General features: G+C 46.3%; 2 protein-coding genes across 12 annotated transcripts in view; both read left to right on the top strand.

The window, feature by feature from the left end:
• Positions 1 to 507: 507 nt before the first annotated feature.
• Positions 508 to 9,023, top strand: SLC23A3 (solute carrier family 23 member 3). Of its 5 annotated transcripts, none has more exons than XM_016950548.4 (12): positions 508 to 1,002; positions 1,147 to 1,304; positions 1,419 to 1,516; positions 1,723 to 1,796; positions 1,992 to 2,173; positions 2,507 to 2,630; positions 2,781 to 2,895; positions 5,390 to 5,643; positions 6,471 to 6,576; positions 7,243 to 7,410; positions 8,404 to 8,499; positions 8,594 to 9,023. In XM_016950548.4, the coding sequence occupies exons 1-12, from the start codon at positions 640 to 642 to the stop codon at positions 8,887 to 8,889; spliced, it is 2,034 nt and encodes a 677-aa protein (XP_016806037.1). In that variant the 5' UTR covers positions 508 to 639; the 3' UTR covers positions 8,890 to 9,023. The 5 variants fall into 5 exon arrangements, with proteins under 5 accessions (XP_016806037.1, XP_003309538.2, XP_516102.3 ...); XM_003309490.6 differs by having other exon boundaries at positions 1,419 to 1,540; XM_016950549.4 differs by having other exon boundaries at positions 563 to 667; positions 814 to 1,002; positions 2,507 to 2,895.
• NHEJ1 (non-homologous end joining factor 1) overlaps positions 8,673 to 21,065 on the top strand; it is an 86,594-nt gene continuing 74,201 nt past the window's right edge. The window contains exons 1-4 of one of the 7 annotated variants that reach the window (XM_063790792.1): positions 9,979 to 10,084; positions 11,404 to 11,565; positions 12,372 to 12,548; positions 13,042 to 13,254. In XM_063790792.1, coding sequence (XP_063646862.1) covers positions 12,372 to 12,548; positions 13,042 to 13,254 — 390 coding nt within the window. In that variant the 5' untranslated portion in view covers positions 9,979 to 10,084; positions 11,404 to 11,565. Of the gene's footprint in view, positions 8,694 to 9,934; positions 10,085 to 10,226; positions 10,737 to 11,403; positions 11,566 to 12,371; positions 12,549 to 13,041; positions 13,255 to 21,065 lie in introns of those variants that run through there. The other 6 variants (XM_054679394.2, XM_009444346.4, XM_001160321.7 and 3 more) reach the window with 6 other exon arrangements.

Here is a 21,065-nt window from a genome sequence, read left to right as displayed (position 1 = left end):
ACATGTTATTATAAATTTTATTCTTTACAGTGAGCATGTTTCAGGTAGTTGTGGTTGTCACGTGATGTAGGATATATTGTCCACAAGTTTCTTTTTTTCTTTTTTCTTTTTTTTTTTGACACAGTCTCACTCTGTCACCCAGGCTGGAGTGCAGTGGCATGGTCTCAGCTCACTACAACTTCCGCCTTCTGGGTTCGAGCAATTCTTGTGCCTCAGCCTCCCGAGTAGGTGGGATTACAGGGATGTGCCACCACATCCAGCTAAGTTTTGTATTTTTAGTAGAGATGGTTTCACCATGTTGCCAGGCTGGTCTTGAACTCCTCACCTCAAGTGATACACCCAGTTCGGCCTCCCAAAGTGTTGTGATTACAGGCATGAGCCACCATACTGAGCCCACAAGTTTCATTTTGAAGTAGTCCAGGGGCCTTGGTTCTGAAAGGGGTGAGGACTGTGGATCAAATAGTGATGGTTTTAAATGGGAGGGAATAAAGTCTGCAAAATTTCCCCAGATTATTTTGAAGAGCTCCTCTCCTCCCCACCCCTCCTATCCTACTTTCTACAGCCTGGTCTAGGGGCAGGAAATCTGGAAGAAGATTCTCGGGGGAGGGCCCCAGAACTCAGCTCCCCAGTTAATGGCTGATGGAATTTGCACAACAGCTGGGCAAAGGTGAAAGGGTGGTGCCCTGCCCCAAATTCCTTATACCTTTGCTCCGCTTCATTGACACCCCCACCCTCTCCCCACCTTCTCCCCACCCCAGGCTTCACCCAAACTCTGACCTCTTACTCTCTCTACTTAACTCTGGTCCCGGGCAGCCAAGACAAAGCGAAAGGCAAGGCAGCATGAGCCGATCACCCCTCAATCCCAGCCAACTCCGATCAGTGGGCTCCCAGGATGCCCTGGCCCCCTTGCCTCCACCTGCTCCCCAGAATCCCTCCACCCACTCTTGGGACCCTTTGTGTGGATCTCTGCCTTGGGGCCTCAGCTGTCTTCTGGCTCTGCAGGTAGGAGGCAGAGGTGCAGGAGTTGGTGCTGCCTGATGGTGCGTGTGGGGAAGTAGGTGTAGATGTGGCATGTGAAAGCCTCTGGAAGTATTGTAGGTATTTCCACTTCTCTGAAGACTGCCCTCCCCATTCCTCCACCTGCAGCATGTCTTGGTCATGGCTTCTCTGCTCTGTGTCTCCCACCTGCTCCTGCTTTGCAGTCTCTCCCCAGGAGGACTCTCTTACTCCCCTTCTCAGCTCCTGGCCTCCAGCTTCTTTTCATGTGGTATGTCTACCATCCTGCAAACTTGGATGGGCAGCAGGTGAGAGGAACCTCCCTGGAGAGAGGGGCAGAGTCCTGGAGGGTAGGAGAGGTTTGGGGGAGGCTTGCTGGCTGCCACATAGTCCCAGACCTGCTGGGGCTGCTGTTCCTACAGGCTGCCTCTTGTCCAGGCTCCATCCTTAGAGTTCCTTATCCCTGCTCTGGTGCTGACCAGCCAGAAGCTACCCCTGGCCATCCAGACACCTGGAAACTGTGAGCACAGAGCAAGGGCAAGGGGTAAGGGTGGGGCTGGGTTCTCATCTGAGCGTGCAGGTGTAGGTGGGTGCAGAATTGAGATTGGGCAGTGGTGAGACTGTGACACTGTAGGGGGCTTGGACCTGTGCCAGGAGTGGGACTGTAGAGCAATGGGTCTCCATTCCATTCACCCTTCTCTTCTCCATGCCCCAAACTTTTCCTAGCCTCCCTCATGCTGCAACTGTGTAGGGGACCTAGCTGCCATGGCCTGGGGCACTGGAACACTTCTCTCCAGGAGGTGGGTGTCTGGAGGTGAGAAGGGATAAGAGTGGTGCCAGGCTTGGGGGGGGCTCTTGTTTCCATTATGCAGAGACTGAGATGCTCCTGGAAAGGAGTTTTGGGAGGAACCCATACCTAGAATTAGGAAGACCAGGCTGAGGCCAGTTTGATTGAGCAGAATGTTTTCTCTCCATCCTCTCCTCTCTTCTACCAGGTGTCCGGGGCAGTGGTAGTATCTGGGCTGCTGCAGGGCACGATGGGGCTGCTGGGGAGTCCCGGCCGCGTGTTCCCCCACTGTGGGCCCCTGGTGCTGGCTCCCAGCCTGGTTGTGGCAGGGCTCTCTGCCCACAGGGAGGTAGCCCAGTTCTGCTTCACACACTGGGGGTTGGCCTTGCTGTACGTGAGTCCTGAGAGGCGTGGGATGGTGCCCAGTGGGGGTGTATGGGGGGACTAGGGGAGGGCAGAACTGCTGGTCCTATCAGATTCAGCAGCGACTGGAATAGGGACATATTTTATATTTGGAATCCAAGACTTTTCCTTGATTCATCTGGTCTCCTTGAATTTCACACTGTTTTCTGCTGTCCCCCAAGGTCACTTCCTATTCCTTCCATGGGAGTTTCCTTCTCTGGTATCACCCCCCGCTTTTATGATATTCTGCCCACTCCCACCTCCTTTCCCATCCCTCAGGATACCCACTGCCTCTTGCTCCTAAAGCCTTCTGTCTCCTAGGGTTATCCTGCTCATGGTGGTCTGTTCTCAGCACCTGGGCTCCTGCCAGTTTCATGTGTGCCCCTGGAGGCGAGCTTCAACATCATCAACTCACACTCCTCTCCCTGTCTTCCGGCTCCTTTCGGTATGTGTGGGTCTGGGCAGGGCAGTAGAGGTCAGAAGGGCTGGCCTGGAGTGCTCACTCCATCCCCTACCTTTTGGCTTCTGTCTACCCCTGCAAGGCTGGCTCAGAAGGTTCTGGGGGAGGAGTTCTTTTCTCAGTCTCGCCCCTCAGGTGCTGATCCCAGTGGCCTGTGTGTGGATTGTTTCTGCCTTTGTGGGATTCAGTGTTATCCCCCAGGAACTGTCTGCCCCCACCAAGGCACCATGGATTTGGCTGCCTCACCCAGGTAGGTTTTCTCCTAGTCCTCCATTCTCTTGTTCAAATAAAGGTATCTATTTGAACTCAAAGAACTTAATGGATTTTATTTCTGAGTTAAATCCTGTGTTTTTTGAAAACATATAGGAGAGAGAAATTATCAGTCTGAGAGACAGACAATGCTAGCCCCTCACTGTAGGTGTTTTTTTGTTTGTTTGTTTGAGACAGGGTCTCACTCTGTCATACAGGGTGGAGTGCATGGCGTGATCATGGCTCACTGCAACCTCAACCTCCCAGGCCCAGGTGATCCTCCCACCTAAGCCTCCGGAGTAGCTGGGACTACAGGTGTGCTTTTTTTTTTTTTTTTTTTGTAGAGACAGGGTTTCACCATGTTGCCCAGGCTGGTCTCAAACTCCTGGGCTCAAGTGATCTGCTTGATTAAATGCTGGGATTACAGGCATGAGCCACTGTGCCCCATCCCACTGCAGGTGTTTTATTTGGGTCAGTGTTAGGAGACAGACATCTGTTGTTTCTGTAACCCCCGATACTCACTACCAATACTCCTTACCCAATGAACACATTTATGTTACCAGCCCCTATGGGCATTTGACTTGGCAACCTATGTATAAAGATTGCTTTTGAGGCATTGTATGTGAAATTTGCTCATTCTTCAATTTATTTATTTATTTAATTTACTTTTTGGGACAGGGTCTTGCTGTGTTACCCAGGCTGAGAGCATTGATGCAAACATGGCTCACTGCAGCCTCAACCTCCTTGGCTCAAGCTATCCTTGTGCCTCAGCCCCACAAGTAGCTGGGATTACAAGCGTGCACCACCATGCCTGGCTAATTTTTGTGTTGTTTTGTAGAGACGGGATTTCGCCATGTTGTCCAGGCTGGTTGTTCATTAATTTAATAAGGATCTGCTGACTGCTGATTATGTGCTAGGCACATGGTAGAGGACATAGTGATGAACATGACAGAAACAGTACTTGCCTTCGGGGAGCTTACAGTCTATTGGGGAATACAGATACTAATTAAAGAGTCACCCGAGGAAATATAAAATTGCCATTGTGGGAAGTGTAACCAAAGGGAGATACATTGTGTCCTAAGAGCTTATAATGGAGGCCAGGCACAGTGGCTCACACCTATAATCCCAGCACTTTGGGAGGCAGAAGCAGGAAGACTGCTTGAGGCAAGGATTTCGAGAGCAGCCTGGGTAATAAAGCAAGACTCCACTCTACAAAACATAAAAAAATTAGCTGGGCCTAGTGGCACATGCTTGTAGGCCTAGCTACTCAGGAGACTGAGGCAGGAGGATCACTTGAGCCCAGGAGTTGGAGGCTGTGGTGTGCTATGATTGTACCACTGCATTCTAGCCCAGGCGACAGAGTGAGACCTTGTTTATAAAAATAAAATAAATTAAAATAAATAAAATAAAATAAAATAAAATAGCCAGGCACCATGGCTCACACCTGAAATTCCAGCACTTTGGGAGGCTGAGGTGGGAGGATTGCTTGAGCTCAGGAGTTAGAGACCAGCCTGGGCAACATAGTGAGACCTTGTCTCTATTAACAGTATAAAAAATTAGCCAGATATGGTGGCATGCACCTTTAGTCCCAGTTACTTCGGAGGCTAAGGTGGGAGGATCGCTTGAGCCCAAGAGATTGAGGCTGCAGTGAGCTATGATTGCATTACTGCACTTCAGCCTGGGTAACAGAGCAAGGACCTGTCTCAAAACAAACAAACCAACCAAAAAACTTACAATAGGGAATTTGAATTTATCAGGGAGGTCAGTAAATTTTTTTTTTTTTTTGAGATGGAGTTTCATTCTTGTCGCCCAGGCTGGAGTGCAATGGTGTGATCTTGGCTAACTGCACCTCTGCCTTCCGGGTTCAAGTGATTCTCCTGCTTCCACCTCCCAAGTGGCTGGGATTACAGGCGTGCACCACCATGCCTGGCTAATTTTGTATTTTTAGTAGAGATGGGGTTTCACCATGTTGGCCAGGCTGGTCACAAACTCCTGACCTCAGGTGAGCCACCTGCCTCGGCCTCCCAAAGTGCTGGGATTACAGGCGTGAGCTACTGCACCCCGCCTAAGTAAAGATATTCTTGAGGATGTGGCCACTGAGTTGAGATGGAAGAGATGAGTAGGAGCTAACTAGACAAAGGCAGGAGGGAAGCGCATTCTAGTTGCAGGAAACTGCATATGTAAAGGCCCTGTGGTGGCTGGGAGCACAGCATGTACAAAGGCCTACAACAAGGCCAGTGTGGCAGGAGTGAAGGAAGTGAGGCAGAGTGTGCTGGGAGATAAGGCTGCAGAGAGAGGGAAGGGCCAGACCAAAGAGGACCTTGTAGACCATGGTAAAGGGATGGGTCTTTCTCCTTAGAGTTCAGTAGTTTTGTCCCAAGACATTATCTTCAAAGACATTGAGGCATCTAGGATTCTTGTGGCACAGGCTGTTGGAGGCAGGGGGTACTCCTGACTTGAGTCTGGCCCCAAAGTGGCTTCTTCTCCCTCCCCAGGTGAGTGGAATTGGCCTTTGCTGACGCCCAGAGCTCTGGCTGCAGGCATCTCCATGGCCTTGGCAGCCTCCACCAGTTCCCTGGGCTGCTATGCCCTGTGTGGCCGGCTGCTGCATTTGCCTCCCCCACCTCCACATGCCTGCAGTCGAGGGCTGAGCCTGGAGGGGCTGGGCAGTGTGCTGGCCGGGCTGCTGGGAAGCCCCATGGGCACTGCATCCAGCTTCCCCAACGTGGGCAAAGTGGGTCTTATCCAGGTACGTGGACCTGGGATGGGAGTGGGGTAGGATGGAGCTAGAGGGGAAGAAGAAGGACAGGAACTTACACCGATTGATTGCCAGGTGTGCCTAGCACCTCACATCAACTATCTTACTTGGGGAGGTGCCTAAGATTAGACTTTGGGCTGAGAGTGGGGAAGTGAACAAATCACCACGGAACTCCTGTGCATGAGGCACTGTATCAAGGCTGGGGCAAAGAACCAGTCACATAAAGTTCTGCTCTCTTGGGGACTTCATAGAGGGAGAGGCAGACAGTTGAAGGAAAAAGTATCTTTTTAAAAAAGTGGGCCAGGCATGGTGGCTCACACCTGTAATCCTAGCACGTGGGGAGGCTGAGGCAGGCAGATCACTTAGGCTAGGAATTCAAGACCAGCCTGGCCAACATGGTGAAACCCTGTCTCTACTAAAAATACAAAAATTATCTGGGCGTGGTGTTGTGCACCTATAATTCCAGCTACTCAGGAGGCTGAGGCAGGAGAATCGCTTGAGCCTGGGAGGCAGAGGTTGCTGTGAGCCGAGACCGCACCACTGCACTCCAGCCTGGGCGACAGAGCGAGACTCCATCTCAAAAAATTAAAAATTAAAAAAAGAAAAGTGAAGAAAATTTCAGAAGGCAATAAGTGCTATATAAAAAAATCAGGGTAGTGGGATGGAAAGGAGGCACGTTTAGATAGACTGGCCAGGAAGGCTTCTTGGAAGAGTAACATTTGAGCTGGGATCCAAATGATGAGAAGAAACCAGTAAGGCAAAGACCTGGGACAGTCTGAGGAAGTGGCTGTGTTTTCCAGTGTCTTTTCTTCATGCAGGCTGGATCTCAGCAAGTGGCTCACTTAGTGGGGCTACTCTGCGTGGGGCTTGGACTCTCCCCCAGGTTGGCTCAGCTCCTCACCACCATCCCACTGCCTGTGGTTGGTGAGTGGATGTATCAACAGGGCTGGTATTGAACTGCTACTCCCCAGTGTGGCCCGATCAGTTCTTTAGGATGGCACCCTTTCCTTCTAAATAGCTTTCCTGGATGGATGGGTGGATGGATGGATGGATGGATATGAGCATGTGTCAGCCTCAATTTCTCAGCCCAACATTTTGGTCTTCTCTTGATTGGGCTTCTGGGCTTCCTGAAGAATCAGAAATCAGCCTCAGGCTGGGCATGGTGGCTCACACCTGTAATCCCAGCACTTTGGGAGGCCAACACAGGCAGATCACTTGAGGTCAGGAGTTCGAGATCAGCCTGGCCAACATGATGAAACCCTGTCTCTACTAAAAGTGCAAAAATTAGCTGGGCGTGGTGGCACATGCCTGTAATCCCAGCTACTCGGGAGGCTGAGGCAGGAGAAATCGCTTGAATCCGGGAGTAGGAAGCAGAGGTTGCAGTGAGCGGAGATTGCACCACTGCACTCCAGGCTGGGCGTCACAGTGAGACTTGCTCTCAAAACAAACAAACAAACAAACAAACAAACAAAAATCATTCTCTTGGGTTTTATTTTTTTCCCATTACAACCTGCTTGCCCTGCAATACTCCATGCTATGTGAGCCCCCTTGACTCCTCCTGACCCCCTTGATTTCTTCTGTATGAGACAGGTGGGGTGCTGGGGGTGACCCAGGCTGTGGTTTTGTCTGCTGGATTCTCCAGCTTCTACCTGGCTGACATAGACTCTGGGCGAAATATCTTCATTGTGGGCTTCTCCATCTTCATGGCCTTGCTGCTGCCAAGATGGTTTCGGGAAGCCCCAGTCCTGTTCAGCACAGGTAGGTGGAAGGGAAGAGGCGTTGCTCAGTAGCAGGAAAGCAAGTTGAGGCTTCAGGCTGCCTGGACTCCTGGCCCCACAGCCTTCTCTGGGCTTTGGTGTAAATACTTCATCCATTTGTTTAACAGATATTTATTGAGCACTATGCTAGCCATTTGGAATACAAAGATGCCTTCCGTTATTACAGCGTAGTACAAGAGATGAGATGTGTAGGAAAATAACAGGAAAGGTTCAGATAAAGAGCTACAGTGCTCAGTGACAAGAGAGATAGCTTCTGTTTGAGGTGATCCAGTAACAGAGCTGGTCTTGAAGGATGGTAAGTTTTAAACATCTTTGGTGAGAAGAAGGTCATTCCGGATGGAGGAACCATCATTTATGCAAAGACACAGAAGTGGGAAGTCTTAGGATATGTCCTGAGAGCAGTAAATTGCTTAATTTGTCTCACCCAGTTCTCAACTGGGTGATTTTGCCCCCATGGGGACATTTGGCAATGTCTGGAGACATTGTTGGCTGTTACAAATGGAGGAAGAGGGAGTTGTTACTAGGGTTTAGTGGCTAGAAAGATGCTGCTAAACATCCTACACTGTACAGGATATCCCCCCTGCACCACCACCCCCAACAAAGAATTATCTGGTCCAAGATGTCAGTAGGACTGAGGTTGAAAAACCCAGGATAGAGCATAGAGGGTAAAAAATGGGAGATGAGGTTGGGGCTTAAATATTATGCTTTCTAGAGAAAGGGAACCTGGAATAGTCAAAGCATATATGGAGGGTGTGTGGATGATCAGAACACAGGGTGTTGAGCAGGAATCCTGTGGGAAAGGCCTGGATTTGGAAAGTGGAGAGTAGAAAGACAAAGGGTGAGAGGGATGAAATGACAATTCAGAAAGATCTGTCCTTAGTCCAAGGCTTAGGTTTAGGTCTGGGAGGGTAAGACTCCTGGGCTTGGATATAGGATCAGAGTTCCCTTCCTGCCTGGCCCCAACTCTTCATAGGCTGGAGCCCCTTGGATGTATTACTGCACTCACTGCTGACACAGCCCATCTTCCTGGCTGGACTCTCAGGCTTCCTACTAGAGAACACGATTCCTGGTAAGTTGAGGCTAGGCCCTAGCAGACTGGGGAGTGGCCAGGAAGCCATCCCTCCCTGGGATGGGCAATAGCCTGACAAACCTCTCTTTTGCAGGCACACAGCTTGAGCGAGGCCTAGGTCAAGGGCTACCATCTCCTTTCACTGCCCAAGAGGCTCGAATGCCTCAGAAGCCCAGGGAGAAGGCTGCTCAAGTGTACAGACTTCCTTTCCCCATCCAAAACCTCTGTCCCTGCATCCCCCAGCCTCTCCGCTGCCTCTGCCCACTGCCTGAAGACCCTGGGGATGAGGAAGGAGGCTCCTCTGAGCCAGAAGAGATGGCAGACTTGCTGCCTGGCTCAGGGGAGCCATGCCCTGAATCTAGCAGAGAAGGGTTTAGGTCCCAGAAATGACTAGCACGCCTACTTCTGCCCTGGTTAATTTAGCCCTAACTCTCATCTGCTGGAGAGTCAGCTCCCAAACTGTTCTTTCTTGTAGGCAGAGGGTATGTGTGTGTGTATTACATGGGACTGTCTAGAGGTTCCATTTCCCAATAGGGTGGGTTGACTTTCCTTGTCTTAATTAGGCCTAACTGTTCCAGAGCAGAGGCCATGATTTAGTGGACCATGAATGAATGAGATTTTGCCTGTGTACTATCAATGCCACTTGAACCCCAGCATTCACTTTAATACTTACTGAACATCTCCCATGTGCAAGGTCCTGGAACTACAGGGATAAGACAGGGTCCATGCCGTCTCAAGGCATTTACGGTTTAAAAAGACCGTTGTAATTACTAACGAAAATGCAAAGCAGAAAGCAGTCTGTAATAAAGATTAAAATAATGCCGTGGGAGCAAAGAGGAAGGGATAATGAATTCTGATTGGGGACAGTGGGAAAGGCTTTATGCAAGAAGCAATGAGAATGGCCTTGACAAATGAGGATTTTTGGTTTTGGAAAATGGATGCAGAGAAGTTTTCAGGTTCGGGGTCCAGCTTGAGCAAAGCCATGGGTTGTACAAAGTCCAAGATAGGTGAGGAGTTTCAAATTTCTCAGTAGTGAGGGAGTATAAGTACGGGGATGATGGAGAAATGAAGCAGGAGAGTTTACCTCTCCTGATGAGGTCGGACTATGGGACTTATGCCTGGGAGACTCCTTCCTTCAACAACTCTAGTGCTGGTGGAGGACCTGAGAGATCATCTACAGAAGTTCAATCCCTTATTTTGTTAAAAAGAGACCGGATAGGTAGGGGAGGGAAGAGAAGTGACTCAAGTTTGACAAATCCAAACCTGGGCTCCCCTCTCCTGCGCCTCGCCCGCTATTCTTTCTACTCGGCCAGCGCGACTCCAAGACGCGCCACTACCCTTCTACTAGCCGGCCGCCCGGCCTCTCCTCCAGTTACCCTGGCCACTGCGGCGCTCCTCTCATCAGCGTCCCAGGCCCAGAAGCCCCGCCCACGCCAGGCATAGGCCCCGCCCCTGTATCCCAAGACCCTCCCTCCTCTTGCGGTGGGGGGAAAGCGGCCTCTTACTCTAGGCCTTTCGGTTTGCGCGAGCGGGCAGGAAAGCGTGCGTGCGGCTAAGAGGGTGGGCGCTCTCGCGGCCGCTGACGGTAGGTGGAATCGCGTTCGAGTCCGGGCAGGAGCAAGCCAGCGAGGGGCTGCTCAGACGCTGCGGGTTGGCCCTGGCTCTGGCCTTTTCTCCCTGGAGGGAGCGCGCGCTGCCGGGGTCCAGGGCAGGCCTCCGGGGGAGGGGTGGGCGGGGCCGCGCGTGCGCAGTCCGCTGGCTGCTGCCCGGCGTGGATGATAGGGCTCGAGTGAAGGTACTCGTTGGTCGCCTGTTTGGTGCGACGAAGCCGCTGGTGGCCGGCTTTGTTGCTCCTTGAAGCCGCGCCCCAGTGCAGCCAGTGCTGTAGAAATGGGAAGGCGGACGGCGAAGGCTGTTCTAGCTGGGGCGGGTGGAAGCGGGACGCCTGGCGGCTCCTGGGGTGGGGCTATGGTTGTGGGACCTAGGGTTCGCGCTGTCCCAGGGGGACCGGGCGGGGCCCAGCCGGGATGCTCTCTGGGCCTCTACTGCCCTCTGCAGGGCGTCGGAGGAACTGCCCAGAGGGGTCACTGCTGAGGAGCGGAACTCGGTGCAGATAAAGGTTCTCAAGGGACCCCTCCGCCGGGATGCCGCTCAGCGCCCCTCCACTCAAGAGAAATAAACCCGCGAATCTCGTTAATGTGAATGTTAAAGGCAGCCTTGAAGGAAAAAAGAAAAGGGTGAAGTGTAGAAGCCTCGGACGCAGAACGGGACGCGTGTGGTGGGAGCAGGCAGCCGGGGTCTGGTGCCCAATGTGTCAGGCCATTTTATAGGGCCGGTTACTCCTGGCCACATTTTAAACTCCTCCCCCTTTACCCAACAGACAAACAAAACCCATCAATTTGAGGGTTCTGAGCTTCCGGGCTTTCCGAAGGAATGGGCTAGAATAGTAAACCCAATTTTGGCAACTGTTAAGAGTACACTGGGGAGTGCCTATAAGGGAGATGAAAGTGGCGACTTTATTTGCGTTTGTGACCTTTGGCATTGTGGAGCTCTTGTCCGGCTAGGACTAGCTTAATCATCCCATGACCACTTCTGTCCCCATAAGAGCAGCATGTGGGAAATGTGACGGAAACACCATCCTCCAAACACAAGGCTTTGAGGATGCCATAAAGAAAGATCACCACATATATGTATATATATGCATATATATATATATATATAAAGTTATGTCACAAGTCACAAGGGCACACTTCAAAAGCTAGGGGAAATGACTGTGTTAATCAGACTTAATAAGGAATTTCATTATTTACATTCTAAATTTTTCCTTCCTGGTACTTCTGTTCATTTTATATTTGTAGACTGGAATAATGAAGGAAATTGACATCTTTTTTTTCTCCCCCACAGGAAAAACAATCACATTCTCTGTCAAGCAGCCGTAGTTCTGATTGTCTACTAGGTTAAGCCTACTACTTTAGCTGCTGAGATAGAAAAGTTGTTTTGCAGGGGTTCCAGGCTGGGCATGTTGTCATTGGTGGCAGTGCACTGGAGTGGGAATGTGGAGGATGAGTTAAGTGGAAGTTAATTCAGTCTTTACCTCTGTGATGTGCTCTGCCTTGTATTCATGATTTCCTAGTCATTCTGGTTCTTGTTGAAATGAAATTTAGGTCTTTTCTGTTGCTCCTAGACACAGGTTCTTAGCTCTTTTTTGTGTCATCGATCCCTGAGAGTTTGATGGTAGCTGTAGACATCTTCCCCCTCCCCATGCATATATGCGTGTACACATAACATTTTCATATAATTCTAGAGGATTCACATGCATTGACTCTAGATTAAGAACCTGTTTTAGGGATTTTTTTAAAAAATCCTGAGAGCTTCCTAAACTTTGTTTTTAGATAATGATCAAATACTTCGAATTTCCTGGCCCTGACACTATGACTTACGATGTTTTATAAGACAAGAACTATTCCTTCTCTTCTAGTTCTGGGAAAGGATAGGAGTGACATATTTATTTGGAATGTGATAAAGATGGAACAAGAAGGGTTTAGGTTTCCACGTTATGTTATAGTATTAGAAAGCAGAAATACAGCAATATGATGAGGCTTAAACACTATGGAAGAAAGATTTTCTGTCCTCTAGGAATGTAATATGGGGAAAAAAAAAACCCCTCAAGATTTTAAATATACTTTTAGTGGCCAGGAGGTAGTAAAGTCAGTGCTCAGGTGGTTGTATACTGGGAGAACGTAAATCCATGCCTTCTATTTTATCAGGGAGGATTTTCATGAGATTTTAGTTGATACAGACTGGTTTGGGTGGTGCCCTCCCTAGGCCAGCATGACCCTGAGGCTCTTTACTAAATGAGGACTTTTTTGCAGATGGAAGAACTGGAGCAAGGCCTGTTGATGCAGCCATGGGCGTGGCTACAGCTTGCAGAGAACTCCCTCTTGGCCAAGGTTTTTATCACCAAGCAGGGCTATGCCTTGTTGGTTTCAGATCTTCAACAGGTGTGGCATGAACAGGTGGACACTAGTGTGGTCAGCCAGCGAGCCAAGGTAAGTATGAGGAGAAGTACTGCTGTGTCAGGGATGTGAACATCAACCAGCTTGCTGGCCTGTAGTTTCCCAAGGAAGGTTGAATCGGGTTGAGACAATTCCAGTTAATGTCCTGTACTTCTGCCTGGAATCTTTGTGTGTGTGTGTGTGTGTGTGTGTGTGTGTGTGTGTGTGTGTGAGAGAGAGAGAGAGAGAGAGAGAGAGAAAGAAAGTTAGTTTCCCTACCCGATGCATGATAATGAATATATTATTTGATCTAGATAGGCCTTTTGTGATTTAATCTTGCCCAAGGCAGAATTGTGAAGTAGGCCAATTGGTCTTTGTGACTCTCTTCTTTTTGTTTTCTTCTTTCCCCTTGTGATGTTTTTATCTTCTCTCCCCTTCCTCTCATGTCCATTGCCTTCGTGTTAACCAGGGCTTTCCTTTGCTGTTACTTATGAGGGAATTAGTTTCCTTTTAGCACCCTTACTCTGTACCACTGCTCTCTCTTTAGGAGCTGAACAAGCGGCTCACTGCTCCTCCTGCAGCTTTCCTCTGTCATTTGGATAATCTCCTTCGCCCATTGTTGAAGGACGCTGCTCACCCTAGCGAAGCTACCTTCTCCTGTGATTGTGTGGCAGATGCACTGATTCTACGGGTGCGAAGTGAGCTCTCTGGCCTCCCCTTCTATTGGAATTTCCACTGCATCCTAGCTAATCCTTCCCTGGTAAGTGTAATTCGAATATGGGGTTGGGGGAGGGATGCCAGTTGCTTTGAGAGGAAGCTTTAGGTGCTTTTATTTTTTTTGCAAACCTTGTTTGAAATTCTTCTCCAATCAGAAAACTTTCCTTGACTAAACAGAAGGCAAAAAGGATTCTTGACTGTTAAATCCTTTCCTTGCAAAAGGAGCAGAGTATTGAGTGTCTTTATTCACTAATTAATTTATTCAGCATTTTAAAAGCATCTACAATGGGCTAATTGTTGGTTATCCAGACCTAAAACAATATAGCCTCTTCCTGGAGTTCATAATCTAGTGAGAAGACAGACAAACAGGAAATTATGATAAAGTATGATAGGTTCTTTGATTGAGGTAGACCCTGGATGGCTGAGGATTGGAGAAAACCTCTTTGAAGAGACTGTTACTGAGCTAAGTTTTGAAGATGAGTAGGAGAAAATAAATAGAAAAGTCATTGTAGGCAAGAGATGTAGAGATGTGTAAGTGAGGAGCAAGTTCGGGAACTTCATGACTGCTGTGTAGATAGGAAGGCATGAGAAATGAGGGAGGCAGTGGATCTTGAAGGATTCTAATGAGTTTGGATTTTATCTCAAAGGCAACAGGATTCACTGAAAAACTTTAAACAGGAATTTAACATGATCCAGTTCATGGTTTATCAAGATTATTCTGGCAACAGGGTAGAATATGTACCAGTGTTAGGTACCTTTCTAAACATTATCTCATCATTTAATCCTCACAACTGTCCTTCAGGATAAGTACTGTTATCCTTGTTTTTCAGAGTAGAATACTGAGATTGAAAATAACTTGTCCAAAGCCATCAGCTTATGAATAAATGAGTTGGAATTTGAATCCCAGATTAGTCTGGTCCAAAGCCTCATTTTCAGAGACTAGGGGGATAATATCCTCTACTCACTCATAGCTTTATATTTCCCAGGAGATTTTATTAGAAATTAAGAGTGGATGTTAAAGACTAGTTTTCTGGAATAACAGACACAGTTTTAGTCAGTAGCACTTAGGGGACAGGGTCTTCTTTGGGAAGCCTAAAAGTATAGATTTGTTAGCAGAGGGATCTGAAGACAAGAGGACATCATTTTTTTCTCTCTTCTTCAGTTTCCCACAGGGGATATGATGCTTTGGCATCAATAGATGACTGGATAGAAAGACTTTTTGAGAAACTGTTTGCTGATGTTTATTTTATTTTATTTTATTTATTTTTTTTGAGACGGAGTTTCACTCTGTCGCCCAGGTTTGAGTGCAGTGGTGTGATCTCAGCTCACTGCAAGCTCCGCCTCCCGGGTTCATGCCGTTCTCCTGCCTCAGCCTCCTGAGTAGCTGAGACTACAGGTGCCTGCCACCGTGCCCGGCTAATTTTTTCTATTTTTTAGTAGAGACAGGTTTCACCGTGTTAGCCAGGATGGTCTCGATCTCCTGACCTCGTGATCCGCCCACCTCGGCCTCCCAAAGTGCTGGGATTACAGGTGTGAGCCACCGCACCCGGGCTGATGTTTATTTTTATTTTAATTTTATTTTTTTGTGTGTTTTTTGAGACGGAGTCTTGCTCTGTCGCCCAGGCTGGAGTGCAGTGGCGTGATCTCAGCTCACTACAAGCTCCGCCTCCTGGATTCATGCCATTCTCCTGCCTCAGCGCCCCTCGTAGCTGGGACTACAGGCGCACACCACCACGCCCGGCTAATTTTTGTTGTATTTTTTAGTAGAGACAGGGTTTCATCGTGTTAGCCAGGATGGTCTCAATTTCCTGACCTTGTGATCCGCTCACCTCGGCCTCCCAAAGTGCTGGGATTACAGGCGTGAGCCACCGCGCCCGGCCCTGATGTTTATTTTTGATCTGGAGCCCGGTAAAACTAGAACTGAGTGCTGAGAGAATTACTTATTCATTTATTAACTTCTAAGGTCTATCAACAGTACTTAACATATACTCACATTTGTTTATTTTAAATTAATTTCTTGTGAACTTTTCCATCTTGCAAATAAAAATACATAAATAAAATTTAATAAATAAAAAAATAAAATTAAAAAAATAAATAAAATTAAAAAAATTTTTTTGTAGAGATGGGGGGGGTCTCTCTGTTGACCAGGGTGGTCTCGAATTCCTCACCTCAAGCAATCCTCCTGCGTTGGCCTCCCAAGGTGTTGGGATTACAAGCAGGACCCTGGCCCCATCCCATACTTTATCTATTTCGTTTAAAACATTTCAACTTTCTAAGTAACACCAGGGGGCAGTGTTTCCTCAATAATGTTTGTTCTGGGACCAACCCATTTGGGCAGCCTTTGGGAATCCCTAGCAATAGCTAATCTCATTTTGCATTACATGGACCTAGAAATGCGGAATATGTAGTGTGATTGTGGAGACAGTTCTCCTTGGAGGCTGATGGGCTCTAATAGTTTCTTCTTTCAAAATACAGTAAGGAACACTAATATAATGATATTACAATTATATAGTATATCTATATTATAGATTAATATATAAATATATGTAATATATAATATATATTAACATATATTATGTTATATTAATCTATATTAATATAATATGTAATGGTATAATATAATGTATTATATATTATATAATATATAATATATAATACAATATAATATAAAAGTATGTAAAGAAAAACTAGCTATTCTAGGCAAATTTCTCTAATTGGGGAACTACATTAAAGGAAAGAGACAACAGTGTTTAGGGAGGGATGAGTCTTGGTTTGCCATAGGAAGAAATTAGATTTGAGCAATTCATGAACAATTGTGCTTTAAGTTAAAATAAAATACTCATCATTAAAAGAAGAATGCCCTCCTAGGGAAACGCCTGAACCTGAGAGAGCTTTATATGGAAAAAGTTAGAGCCAGTGGACACGGGTAAGGATGTAGGTGGATACTATTTCAGGCTTGTGTGTATGTCTGTAAGGTCACACAGTCATAATTTTTGTTTGTAACTCATTCTTGTGATCGTTTTCATTTAATTTTTTTGAATGAGTAATTCTTGAAAAAGGCAAACATTTCAAACAGCATTTAAGTGTATACAGTGAAAAAATAGATCTTTCTACCCCGTTCCCTAGTCCCTCCTTTTCCTTTTGCAAAGCAACTACCAATATCAGCTTCTTGTGAATTCTTAAAGCTATATATGTATATATTGTATATATATCTTCATACGACCAAATATATATCTATGTATATGTGTATTTTTTGACAAATAGTATCATGCTGTACGCACTGTTTAGTACCTTCCTTTTTTCACTTAATTGTAGAACTTACCCACTGCTTCACTTGATGAGCCTTAAAAAAAAAACTTAGAGATTATTCATATCAACACATTCAGAGGACCTGCCTTTGTGTTTTTTAATTGCAATATAGCATTGTATTTAATGAATGTATCATATATTTAATTGATCTGCTGTCAGTAGACACCTAAGTCTTTTGTTGTTGTATACAGTTACTATCCTTGTATTTACTTTTTCTGCATGTAAATGTGTGAGTAAATTCCCCTAAGTGGAATGGCTGGGTCAAGGAATATTTGTATCTTTTAATCTTGCCACATAACATAATGCCAAATTGTCTTTCAGAGACATTATGCAGCTTAACTCCTTCCAGCTGTACAGGAAAGAGGAGAATACCTGTTCCTCATACTTCTCCAGCATAACATACTCACATTAACAAGCTAATGGTTTCTAAGTCTGCAAGGGTATTATGGAATATATTAGGTTTTGGGTCTCTGTTTGCTTGCTTGCTCTCTCTCTCTCTCCGCCCCCCCCCCCCTTTTCTTTCTTTTTCTTTTGAGATTAAGTCTCATCATATTGCCCAGGTTGGTCTTGAATTCCTCAGCTCAAGTGATCCTCTCACTTTGGCTTCCCAAAGAGTCGGAATTATAGGCGTAAGCCTCCGTGCTTGGCCCCAGGTCTCTGGGTTCTAACACTGAGTCCATCTTCATTTAGGACAGACTTCATCTCTTACTCTTTCCTGTTGTCTGTTCTTTCTAATATCTAATATAATTCTTGATACTCCACATTTTAGCTTTCAGATTTGTGATATCTTTGGACATTTTATGATTCCTAGGAGCTATATCCAAAGGTTTCTTAGTGGCAGAAAGAGATAGGTTTTGGAACCAGCAGACTTGAATTTGTAACTCAACTCCACCTCTTTGAGACTACTTGTATTAATTTGGATAAGTACTGAATTTTTATGATTCAGTTTCTTCATCTGTAAAATAAATCAACCACAACCTTACTGTCTAGTCGTAAGGATTAAATAAAAGAACATATGTAATATTACTTATGTTTAGCATTATAGTGGACCTGTGAGGGCAAATATTTCAACTCCATAACTTTTCGTTTTAAAAGAGATGCTGGGGCCAGGCACAGTGGCTCACGCCTGTAATCCTAACACTGGGAGGCCGAGGCGGGCGGATCACCTGAGGTCAGGAGTTCGAGACCAGCCTGGTCAACATAGCGAAACCCTATCTCTACTAAAAATACAAAAATTAGCCGGGCATGGTGGTGCATGCCTGTAATCTCAGCTGCTCAGGAGGCTGAGGTAAGAGAATTGCTTGAACCCGGGAGGTGGAGGTTGCAGTGAGCTGAGATTGCGCCATTGCACTCCAGCCTGGCCACAGCGAGACTCTCTCAAAATAAATAAATAAATAAAAATAAATAAATAAATGAAAGAGATCCCGGGGATGATGGCTCATGCCTGTAGTCCCACCAGTTTGGGAGGCCAAGACAGGAGGATTGCTTGAGACCAGGAGTTTGGGACCAGCCTGGGCAACACAGTGAAACCCATAGCTACAAAAAAATAAAAAAATAAAAAAAATAGGTGGGTGTGGTGGCATGTGCCTGTAGTCCTAGCTACTTGGAAGGCTGAAGTGGGAGAATCACTTGAGCCCAGTTCAAGGCTGCAGTAAGCTGTGATTGTGCTACTGTGCTCCAGCCTTCACTGGATCTCCTGATATGATTCATCTTGATCTTTTTTGTTTATTTGTTTGTTTGTTTATGAGATGGGGGTCTTACTATGTTGCCCAGGCTGGTCTTGAACTCCTGGGCCTAAGTGATTCTCCCTCTTTAGCCTCCAGCTTGATTCATCTTGAGATTGAGACCTATCATTCTGCTCCCCTGCTCATGACTTATGAACATTTCTATGGAAAATCTGAAGACTTTGGAGAAAATTATAAATAGCTTTTCCTCGGAAAAAGATTAGCAACTCCTGTTTGTATATCTATTACACTTCCTAACCTCCTTAACTGTTGTAAGCTCTTTGATGGCAGAGGCCTCATACGGTCAGAGTACATATTAGGAACCCAGTAGATATCTGTTGAATTGACTGATGAACTGTATATCTTCATATATTGCTGTCTCTAAATTACGGGGAGTGTCCCTGACATCCTAAAGCCCTTCAAGATTTTTCCTTATAGTGTCTGTGGATTTGCTTTGAACTATTTACACATTATTATTATTATTATTATTGTTATTTGAGATGGAGTCTCTCTCTGTCACCCAGGCTGGAGTGCAGTGGCATGATCTCAGCTCACTGCAGCCTCTGCTTCTCAGGTTCAAGTGATTCTTGTGCCTCAGTCTCCTGAGTAGCTGGGACTACAGGTGCGTGCCACCATGTCTGGCTAATTTTTTGTGTTTTTAGTAGAGACAGGGTTTCACCATGTTGGCCAGGCTGATCTTGCATTCCTGGCTTCGGGTCATCTGCCCACCTCAGCCTCCCAAAGTGCTGGGACTTTTTTACACATTTTATCTAGTCTCTCATATGCCCTTTAACACATATTTTCAAAATTTCTACTGAGCATTAATTTAAGCCTATCTGGTCTAAGAGAAATCATTTTGGTGTTCATCTAACTTCGAAATGAATTATACCTCAATAATTCAAAATGCTGTAACCCAATCCTATGAAATTATTTTAGCAGTTACAATATTTACTGATAAAAAAACTTTCTTTAAACCAAATAGACATTGGGGTCTGATAGATAATTTCAGTTGCCTGGTGTGGCATTATCATATTTAATTAGACATGACATTAATTAAAAGCTGTTCCTTGTCATGTTTCATGTTTTTATATAATACTCACTGTCACTCGAGGAAATTGCTATTGAGGTAGCCATCCAGAGGGAAGCTGGTTATTAATTTAGGAGTTTCTGTTGTTTCAGTGCTGCCGCCAATTGGATGGTGTTGCTGCTTGGGTGGTAATGACAGTTATTTCAATTCAACTCATCAAATATTCACTGTCATTTATACAAGTATTTGCCTGTTTTCCTCCTGATCTACCTTAAACAGTACCAAACTTTTCTTTTTTTTTTTTTTTTTTTTTGAGATAAGGTCTCACTCTGTCACCCAGTCTGGAGTGCAGTGGTGCAATCTCAGCCCACTGCAACGTCCACCTCCTGGGCTCAAGCAGTTCTCCCACCTCAGCCTCCTAAGTAGCTGAAAATATAGGCATGCCTCAGCACACCTGGCTAATTTTTTTTTTTCTGTTTTTTTTGAGATGGAGTCTCACCCTGTTACCCAGGCTGGAGTGCAATGGCGCAGTCTCGGCTCACTGCAACCTCCGCCTCCTGGGTTCAGGCGATTCTTCTGTCTCAGCCTCCCGAGTAGCTGGAATTACAGGCACCCGCCACCATGCCCAGCTAATTTTTGTATTTTTGGTAGAGACGGGGTTTCACCGTGTTGGCCAGGCTGATCTTGAGCTCCTGACCTCAGGTGATCCACTTGCCTCGGCCTCCCACAGTGCTGGGATTACAGGTGTGAGCCACTGCGTCCGGCCAATTTTTTGTATTTTTAGTAGAGATGAGGTTTCACCATGTTTCCCAGGCTGGTCTCAAACTCCTAAGCTCAAGCGATCCGCCTGCCTTGGCCTCCCAAAATGCTGGGATTATAGGCATGAGCCACCATGCCCGCCCAGCAGGACCAAATTGAACAAAACAATTCCTAGGAAAGAAGATCGAGTGTAGAGCAGATAAATTTTTCCAAAGCTGAACTTCTGCCACATTCTGAACCGTACTTCCTAGAGGGTTAAGTTTTTGCTAAGGACCTCAGTTGGGAGTCAGTGCCAGGTTGGGATGTGCTGTGTGGTAGAAGGAAGACTCTAGTATCTATAGCTGGACTTTATTTCTGGCTTTCCCCTCTGTGCCAGAACCCTTCCATTTCTTAGTCCTTGGTTTTGGTACAAAAGCTGCCGCCACTAACTTCCTTTCTTCCCACCTCCCCACATCCAGTCTTTTCTCTTCTAATCTAGCAGAAATGTGGAAAAAAGTCTTTTCCTCTTAATTTGAGCCAAAGCACAATTAGAACTTTTAGTAGTAACTTTTACCTAGAAAATGAATGGGAAATGAAAACACAAAGGTCTGAAAGAGTCCAGACATCTAATCTGGATCCCGATGAGTCTGGCTTGCACATATTATGGGACACTCTAGTACCTTTTCCTCATTTCAAGCCTGTTGGGGTATCTTGTCTAAAAGTACTCCTTTTTCAGGTCTAGGACAGGGGTTGGCATACTATGGCCATGGGCCAATTCTGGCTTGCTGCCTGTTTTTGTAAAGCTCTGTTAGAACACAGCCACTTGATTTGTTTACATATTGTCTGTGGCTGCTTTTGTGCTACAACAGGAGAGTCAAGTAGTTGCAACAGGGACTGGATAGGCCACAAAGCCAAAAATGTTAACTATCTGGCCCTTTATAGAAAAAGTTTGCTGACCTCTGATCTAGGGCATTTCTTCTTTTTAGTGCCTTCTTTAGTTCATCTCCTTAAGGAAAGGGAAAGGAAGTCTGATAACTTCCCTTAGTCACAGATAGA

This window comes from Pan troglodytes, chromosome 13 (genome assembly GCF_028858775.2).
Source record: "Pan troglodytes isolate AG18354 chromosome 13, NHGRI_mPanTro3-v2.0_pri, whole genome shotgun sequence".
NCBI lineage: Eukaryota > Metazoa > Chordata > Mammalia > Primates > Hominidae > Pan > Pan troglodytes.
The sequence above is the reverse complement of the archived record's forward strand: the minus strand, read 5'-3'. Positions and strand labels throughout refer to the sequence as shown.